The following is a 10,312-nucleotide window of genomic DNA, read 5'->3' on the forward strand; positions in this document are numbered from 1 at the left end:
ACGTTTGATGATGGAGGACCATCAACGTTTAATGATGGAGGACCATCAACGTTAGATGATGGAGGACCATCAACGTTTGATGATGGAGGACCATCAACGTTTGATGATGGAGGACCATCAACGTTAGATGATGGAGGACCATCAACGTTTGATGATGGAGGACCATCAACGTTTAATGATGGAGGACCATCAACGTTAGATGATGGAGGACCATCAACGTTTGATGATGGAGGACCATCAACATTAGATGATGGAGGACCATCAATGTTTGATGATGGAGGACCATCAACGTTAGATGATGGAGGACCATCAACGTTTGATGATGGAGGACCATCAACGTTTGATGATGGAGGACCATCAACGTTAGATGATGGAGGACCATCAACGTTTGATGATGGAGGACCAGCATAGTTTGATGATGGAGGACCATCAACGTTAGATGATGGAGGACCATCAACGTTTGATGATGGAGGACCATCAACGTTTGATGATGGAGGACCATCAACGTTTGATGATGGAGGACCATCAACGTTTGATGATGGAGGACCATCAACGTTAGATGATGGAGGACCATCAACGTTTGATGATGGAGGACCATCAACGTTTGATGATGGATGACCATCAACGTTTGATGATGGAGGACCATCAACATTTGATGATGGAGGACCATCAACGTTAGATGATGGAGGACCATCAACGTTTGATGATGGAGGACCATCAACGTTTGATGATGGAGGACCAGCAACGTTTGATGATGGAGGACCAGCAACGTTTGATGATGGAGGACCATCAACGTTTGATGATGGAGGACCATCAACGTTAGATGATGGAGAACCATCAACGTTTGATGATGGAGGACCATCAACGTTTGATGATGGAGGACCATCAACGTTTTATGATGGAGGACCATCAACGTTTGATGATGGAGGACCATCAACGTTAGATGATGGAGGACCATCAACGTTTGATGATGGAGGACCATCAACATTAGATGATGGAGGACCATCAACGTTTGATGATGGAGGACCATCAACGTTAGATGATGGAGGACCATCAACGTTTGATGATGGAGGTCCATCAACGTTTGATGATGGAGGACCATCAACGTTTGATGATGGAGGACCATCAACGTTTGACTGGAACTGAGGACGTTTGTGTGAAAAACATGAGCAGATCAATATTTACAACAAATTCTGAAATATATCTGAACTAGTATAAAAATATATGTATGTCTAAGTGAAGAGGAGAGGAGAGAGAATGAACGATTGAGAGCAAGGATGGAGAGGAAGGATGGAGAGAGTGAGTGAGAGGAAGAAGGAAAGAAAGAAGAATGAGAGAGTTAGTGAGAGGAAGAAGGAAAGAAAGAAGAATGAGAGATTGAGTGAGAGGAAGAGAAGGATGAGAGAGTGAGTGAGAGGAAGAGAGAATTGAAGGATGAGAGAGTGAGTGAGAGGAAGGAGGAAAGAAAGAAGAATGAGAGATTGAGTGAGAGGAAGAGAAGGATGAGAGAGTGAGTGACAGGAAGAAGGAAAGAAAGAAGAATGAGAGATTGAGTGAGAGGAAGAGAAGGGTGAGAGAGTGAGTGAGAGGAAGAGAAGGATGAGAGAGTGAGTGAGAGGAAGAGAAGGATGAGAGAGTGAGTGAGAGGAAGAGAGAATGGGAGGATGGAGAGAGTGAGGAAGGGAAGGGAAGGAGGAAGGATGAGAGAGTGAGTGAGGAAGGTTGTGAATATTAAGGAGGAAGAATAGGAGGAAAAGAGAAGGAAGGGAATTAGAGTTTATGTTGGTATATAAGGAAGTGAGTGAGATGAAGGATGGAGATGGTGGGTGAGGAAGTAAGGGAGGAAGGAGTGAGGAAGTAAGGGGGGAGGGAAGAAGTAAGGGAGGGAGGGGGGAAGTAATGGAAGAAGTAAGGGAGGGAGGAAGTAAGGGAGGAAGTAAGGGGGGAGGGAAGAAGTAAGGGAGGGAGGAAGTAATAGAGGAAGTAAGGGGGGAGGGAGGAAGTAAGGGGGGAGGGAAGAAGTAAGGGAGGGAGGAAGTAATAGAGGAAGTAAGGGGGGAGGGAGGAAGTAAGGGGGGAGGGAAGAAGTAAGGGAGGGAAGAAGTAAGGGAGGGAGGAAGTAAGGGAGGAAGTAAGGGGGAGGGAAGAAGCAAGGGAGGGAGGAAGTAATGGAGGAAGTAAGGGGGGAGGGAGGAAGTAAGGGAGGAAGCAAGGGGGAGGGAAGAAGTATGGGAGAGGAAGTAGTGGAGGAAGTAAGGGGGGAGGGAAGAAGTAAGGGAGGGAGGAAGTAAGGGGGGAGGGAAGAAGTATGGGAGGAAGGAAGTAGTGGAGGAAGTAAGGGGGGAGGGAAGAAGTAAGGGAGGGAGGAAGTAAGGGGGGAGGGAAGAAGTAAGGGAGGGAGGAATTTAGGGAGGAAGTAAGGGGGGAGGAAAGAAGTAAGGGAGGAAGTAAGGGGGAGGGAAGAAGCAAGGGAGGGAGGAAGTAATGGAGGAAGTAAGGGGGGAGGGAGGAAGTAAGGGAGGAAGCAAGGGGGAGGGAAGAAGTATGGGAGGAAGGAAGTAGTGGAGGAAGTAAGGGGGGAGGGAAGAAGTAAGGGAGGGAGGAAGTAAGGGAGGAAGTAAGGGGGAAGGAAAGAAGTATGGGAGGAAGGAAGTAGTGGAGGAAGTAAGGGGGGAGGGAAGAAGTAAGGGAGGGAGGAAGTAAGGGAGGAAGTAAGGGGGGAGGGAAGAAGTAAGGGAGGAAGCAAGGGGGAGGGAAGAAGTAAGGGAGGGAGGAAGTAAGGGGGGAGGGAAGAAGTAAGGGAGGAAGCAAGGGGGAGGGAAGAAGTAAGGGAGGGAGGAAGTAAGGGAGGAAGTAAGGGGGGAGGGAAGAAGTAAGGGAGGAAGTAAGGGGGGAGGGAAGAAGTAAGGGAGGAAGCAAGGGGGAGGGAAGAAGTAAGGGAGGAAGCAAGGGGGAGGGAAGAAGTATGGGAGGAAGGAAGTAGTGGAGGAAGTAAGGGGGGAGGGAAGAAGTAAGGGAGGGAGGAAGTAAGGGGGGAGGGAAGAAGTAAGGGAGGGAGGAATTAAGGGAGGAAGTAAGGGGGGAGGAAATAAGTAAGGGAGGGAGGAAGTAAGGGAGGAAATAAAGGGGGAGAGAGGAAGTAAGTAAGGGGGGAGGGAGGAGAAGGGATGAAACGAAGGTAAGAAAGGAGTGAGGAAGGGAGAAAGTAGTTTTGTGGGAGAGAGAGAGGGAGAGAGAGAGAGAGGGAGAGAGAGAGAGAGAGAGAGAGGGAGAGAGAGAGAGGGAGAGAGAGAGAGCGAGAGAGGGGGAGAGAGAGAGACAGAGAGAGGAGAGAGAGAGAGAGAGAGAGAGAGAGAGAGTTCATGGGAAAATGATTCCGTGGAAACTTGTAGTCGAGTTTATAAATAAACGTGTTTCTAGAAAAGAATGAATAAATAAAGGAGAATAAATAAATAATGAAGTCACTGAAGCCTGAGGTTCACCAGAACCTGAGGGTTCAGAAGGAGGTCCAGGAGCTCAGGGTCCTGACGGGCCCTTGGGTCTGTGGGTTCTTGAGAGGTCGTGGAGAACGATGGCTCTGAAGGTTCTGGACCAACATCATCTTGATGGTGTGGATGAAGACTTGGACGACCTTCATCCACACCATCGTTGACCTTGGATGTCGTGGCCGACCTTCTTGAGAAGGGGATCATGGGAGGTGTTCCAACTCCAGGGGGGTCACAGTCCTGTGGGTCAGGCCTGTTCAAGGGTCCTGGAAAAGGAAGGTCCATCAGATAGTCAGAACCTCAGGCTCAGGAGGATCAATGTGGTTCTGGTCCAGGTGGTGGATCATGTTCCTGTGGATCTGGAGAAGACTTTTGACTTTGTGTGTAAAGAATTCATTAGCATATTACTGCCCTGGGCGTCCTGGTCTCAGGACCCTGTCCTGGTCTCAGGACCCTGTCCTGGTCTCAGGACCCCGTCCTGGTCTCAGGACCCCGTCCTGGTTTCAGGACCCCGTCCTGGTCTCAGGACCAAGTCCTGGTCTCAGGACCACGTCCTGGTCTCAGGACCCTGTCCTGGTCTCAGGACCACGTCCTGGTCTCAGGACCAAGTCCTGGTCTCAGGACCACGTCCTGGTCTCAGGACCCTGTCCTGGTCTCAAGACCACGTCCTGGTCTCAGGACCACGTCCTGATCTCAGGACCCTGTCCTGGTCTCAGGACCACGTCCTGGTCTCAGGACCCTGTCCTGGTCTCAGGACCACGTCCTGGTATCAGGACCCTGTCCTGGTCTCAGGACCACGTCCTGGTATCAGGACCCTGTCCTGGTCTCTGATGTTCTTTTACTGTCACAAATCTCAGCTGGTTCTGACCCGAAAGCTCTTCTGTCCCTCGTGTGAAGAAGCTGTGGGTGTGCGTCGCATTGTGAGTCATCCTGTGACCTTTGTGTGTTGTGGACTCACTCAGGGACAGTAGCCGCCAACACTGCGCTTGTGCTCGTGTGTGCGTGTGTGCGTGTGTGTGTGTGTCTGTGTGTGTGCGCGTCTGTGCGTGTGTGTGCGCGTCTGTGCGTGTGTGTGCGCGTGTGTGTGCGTGTGTGTGCGGGGGTGCGTGCGTGTGTGTCTGTGTGTGTGTGCGGGGGTGCGTGCGTGTGTGTCTGTGTGTGTGTGCGTATGGGCACACACAGACACACACACAAACACACACACAATCACACACAAACAGACACACACACACAAACACACACACACAATCACACACAAACAGACCCACACAGACACACACAGACACACACAAACACACACACACACAATCACACACAAACAGACCCACACAGACACACACACACAAACACACACACAAACACACACACAAACACACAAACACACACAGACACTCACAGACACACACATGCACCCACAGACACACACAAACACACACAGACACTCACAGACACACACACACAGACCCACAAACACACACAGACACACACACACAATCACACACAAACAGACACACACACACAGACACACACAAACACACACAAACACACACACAATCACACACACCCCGACCCACACAGATACACACACACACACACACACAAACACACACACCCCCACGCACACAGACACACACACGCACAGACGCGCACACACACATACACACACGCGCGCACACACACACACACACACACACACACAAACACACACAGACACTCACAGAGACACACAGACACACACACAAACACACACACAAACACACACACGCACAGACGCGCACACACACATACACACACGCGCACACACACACACACACGCACAAACACACACACACACAATCACACACAAACAGACCCACACAGAGACACACAGACACTCACAGAGACACACACACAAACACACACACACAATCACACACAAACAGACCCACACAGACACACACAAACAGACCCACACAGACCCACAAACACACACACAAACACACTATTATACATAGTGTTAACAAAGAGCAGAAATGAATCATTTGTTATGTCATCACTGATCTCTCTTAACTCCCTCTGAAGCTCCTGTTGCTCGGCAACCGTTGGATGTAAAGATTATGTTAATGTCTCAGATTATATGTAAATGAACGTCTGCACACAGAGTTAGATTTAATCCAGAGTGTTATTGAAACTATTGTTGCTGCAGGTTTGTGTGTTTGAAAGTAGATTTGAAGCGATAACGTGCTCGACCGCTAGGTGTCGCCAAAGAGACGCAGAAACAGAAGGTGTTGGAGGTAAATCATGGAGAGTTTGATCCGTTGGATCAGGATCAGAAACTCTTGACATGACGTATAAATAGAGAATAAAAACTAAATCCATCCAGTAGAAGTATTAAAGCTAGTATTCTTTATTAATGACAGAAGTTTTATAATAAACACACAAATATACCTTCATATGAACGTAGAAGTATTAAAGCTAGTATTCTTTATTAATGACAGGAGTTTTATAATAAACACACAAATATACCTTCATATGAACGTAGAAGTATTAAAGCTAGTATTCTTCATTAATGACAGGAGTTTTATAATAAACACACAAATATACCTTCATATGAACGTAGAAGTATTAAAGCTAGTATTCTTCATTAATGACAGGAGTTTTATAATAAACACACAAATATACCTTCATATGAACGTAGAAGTATTAAAGCTAGTATTCTTCATTAATGACAGGAGTTTTATAATAAACACACAAATATACCTTCATATGAACGTAGAAGTATTAAAGCTAGTATTCTTCATTAATGACAGGAGTTTTATAATAAACACACAAATATACCTTCATATGAACGTAGAAGTATTAAAGCTAGTATTCTTCATTAATGACAGGAGTTTTATAATAAACACACAAATATACCTTCATATGAACGTAGAAGTATTAAAGCTAGTATTCTTCATTAATGACAGGAGTTTTATAATAAACACACAAATATACCTTCATATGAACGTAGAAGTATTAAAGCTAGTATTCTTCATTGATGACAGGAGTTTTATAATAAACACACAAATATACCTTCATATGAACGTAGAAGTATTAAAGCTAGTATTCTTCATTAATGACAGGAGTTTTATATTAAACACACAAATATACCTTCATATGAACGTAGAAGTATTAAAGCTAGTATTCTTCATTGATGACAGGAGTTTTATAATAAACACACAAATATACCTTCATATGAACGTAGAAGTATTAAAGCTAGTATTCTTCATTGATGACAGGAGTTTTATAATAAACACACAAATATACCTTCATATGAACGTAGAAGTATTAAAGCTAGTATTCTTCATTAATGACAGGAGTTTTATATTAAACACACAAATATACCTTCATATGAACGTAGAAGTATTAAAGCTAGTATTCTTTATTAATGACAGGAGTTTTATAATAAACACACAAATATACCTTCATATGAACATAGAAGTATTAAAGCTAGTATTCTTCATTGATGACAGTAGTTTTATAATAAACACACAAATATACCTTCATATGAACGTAGAAGTATTAAAGCTAGTATTCTTCATTAATGACAGTAGTTTTATAATAAACACACAAATATACCTTCATATGAACGTAGAAGTATTAAAGCTAGTATTCTTCATTAATGACAGGAGTTTTATAATAAACACACAAATATACCTTCATATGAACGTAGAAGTATTAAAGCTAGTATTCTTCATTAATGACAGGAGTTTTATAATAAACACACAAATATACCTTCATATGAACGTAGAAGTATTAAAGCTAGTATTCTTCATTAATGACAGGAGTTTTATAATAAACACACAAATATACCTTCATATGAACGTAGAAGTATTAAAGCTAGTATTCTTCATTAATGACAGGAGTTTTATAATAAACACACAAATATACCTTCATATGAACGTAGAAGTATTAAAGCTAGTATTCTTCATTAATGACAGGAGTTTTATAATAAACACACAAATATACCCTCATATGAACGTAGAAGTATTAAGTATTAAAGCTAGTATTCTTCATTGCTGACAGGAGTTTTATAATAAACACACAAATGTACCTTCATATGAACGTAGAAGTATTAAAGCTAGTATTCTTCATTAATGACAGGAGTTTTATAATAAACACACAAATGTACCTTCATATGAACGTAGAAGTATTAAAGCTAGTATTCTTCATTGATGACAGGAGTTTCATAATAAACACACAAATATACCTTCATATGAACGTAGAAGTATTAAAGCTAGTATTCTTCATTGATGACAGGAGTTTCATAATAAACACACAAATATACCTTCATATGAACGTAGAAGTATTAAAGCTAGTATTCTTCATTAATGACAGGAGTTTTATAATAAACACACAAATATACCTTCATATGAAGGTAGAAGTATTAAAGCTAGTATTCCTCATTAATGACAGGAGTTTTATAATAAACACACAAATATACCTTCATATGAACGTAGAAGTATTAAAGCTAGTATTCTTCATTAATGACAGGAGTTTTATAATAAACACACAAATATACCTTCATATGAACGTAGAAGTATTAAAGCTAGTATTCTTCATTGATGACAGGAGTTTTATAATAAACACACAAATATACCTTCATATGAACGTAGAAGTATTAAAGCTAGTATTCTTCATTGATGACAGGAGTTTTATAATAAACACACAAATATACCTTCATATGAACGTAGAAGTATTAAGTATTAAAGCTAGTATTCTTCATTGATGACAGGAGTTTTATAATAAACACACAAATATACCTTCATATGAACGTAGAAGTATTAAGTATTAAAGCTAGTATTCTTCATTGATTGACAGGAGTTTTATAATAAACACACAAATATACCTTCATATGAACGTAGAAGTATTAAAGCTAGTATTCTTCATTGATGACAGGAGTTTCATAATAAACACACAAATATACCTTCATATGAACGTAGAAGTATTAAAGCTAGTATTCTTCATTGATGACAGGAGTTTCATAATAAACACACAAATATACCTTCATATGAACGTAGAAGTATTAAAGCTAGTATTCTTCATTAATGACAGGAGTTTTATAATAAACACACAAATATACCTTCATATGAAGGTAGAAGTATTAAAGCTAGTATTCCTCATTAATGACAGGAGTTTTATAATAAACACACAAATATACCTTCATATGAACGTAGAAGTATTAAAGCTAGTATTCTTCATTAATGACAGGAGTTTTATAATAAACACACAAATATACCTTCATATGAACGTAGAAGTATTAAAGCTAGTATTCTTCATTGATGACAGGAGTTTTATAATAAACACACAAATATACCTTCATATGAACGTAGAAGTATTAAAGCTAGTATTCTTCATTGATGACAGGAGTTTTATAATAAACACACAAATATACCTTCATATGAACGTAGAAGTATTAAGTATTAAAGCTAGTATTCTTCATTGATGACAGGAGTTTTATAATAAACACACAAATATACCTTCATATGAACGTAGAAGTATTAAGTATTAAAGCTAGTATTCTTCATTGATTGACAGGAGTGGCCCATCAGTGGAGGGAACTGGGGTCAAGGGACGCAGAGCTACCCTGAGATCATCGTCACCGGGTAAGAAATACTCTCATGTACTCGTCTTCATATGAAGTGTCTTCATGTACCTTCATGTATCTTCATGACTTTCATGTACCTTCATGTACCTTCATATCCTTCATGTACCTTCATAACCTTCATGACCTTCATGTACCTTCATGACCTTCATGTACCTTCATGTACCTTCATGTACCTTCATGACCTTCATGTACCTTCATGTACCGTCATGACCTTCATGTACCTTCATGTACCTTCATGACCGTCATGACCTTCATGTACCTTCATGTACCTTCATGACCTTCATGTACCTTCATGTACCTTCATGACCTTCATGTACCTTCATGTACCTTTATGTACCGTCATGACCTTCATGTACCTTCATGTACCTTCATGACCGTCATGACCTTCATGTACCTTCATGTACCTTCATGACCTTCATGTACCTTCATGTACCTTCATGACCTTCATGTACCTTCATGTACCTTTATGTACCGTCATGACCTTCATGTACCTTCATGTACCTTCATGACCGTCATGACCTTCATGTACCTTCATGTACCGTCATGACCTTCATGTACCGTCATGTACCTTCATGTACCTTCATGGACCTTCATGTACCCTCATGACCGTCATATACATTCATGACTGTCATGACCTTCATGTACCTTCATGTACCTTTATGTACCGTCATGACCTTCATGTACCTTCATGTACCTTCATGACCGTCATGACCTTCATGTACCTTCATGTACCTTCATGACCTTCATGTACCTTCATGTACCTTTATGTACCGTCATGACCTTCATGTACCGTCATGACCTTCATGTACCTTCATGACCTTCATGTACCGTCATGACCTTCATGTACCTTCATGTACCGTCATGACCTTAATGTACCTTCATGTACCTTCATGTACCGTCATGACCTTCATGTACCTTCATGACCTTCATGACCGTCATGACCTTCATGTACCTTCATAACCTTCATGACCGTCATGACCTTCATGTACCTTCATGTACCTTCATGTACCGTCATGACCTTTATGTACCTTCATGTACCGTCATGACCTTCATGTACCTTCATGACCGTCATGACCTTCATGACCTTCATGACCGTCATGACCTTCATGTACCTTCATGTACCTTCATGTACCGTCATGACCTTCATGACCTTCATGTACCTTCATGTACCTTCATGACTTTCATGTACCTTCATGTACCT

At 41.9% G+C, this 10,312-nt stretch overlaps 1 protein-coding gene across 5 annotated transcripts in view; it reads left to right on the plus strand.

The window, feature by feature from the left end:
- Nucleotides 1-10,312, plus strand: part of stxbp5a (syntaxin binding protein 5a (tomosyn)) — a 215,728-nt gene that overhangs the window by 170,426 nt on the left and 34,990 nt on the right. For all 5 annotated transcript variants that reach the window (XM_087805057.1, XM_087805056.1, XM_087805059.1 and 2 more), the window contains exon 13: nucleotides 9,042-9,109. In XM_087805057.1, the coding sequence (XP_087661183.1) occupies nucleotides 9,042-9,109 (68 nt within the window). The remainder of the gene's footprint in view (nucleotides 1-9,041; nucleotides 9,110-10,312) is intronic.

Source organism: Callionymus lyra, chromosome 13, assembly GCF_982586985.1.
Source record: "Callionymus lyra chromosome 13, fCalLyr1.hap1.1, whole genome shotgun sequence".
Taxonomy (NCBI): Eukaryota; Metazoa; Chordata; class Actinopteri; order Syngnathiformes; family Callionymidae; genus Callionymus; species Callionymus lyra.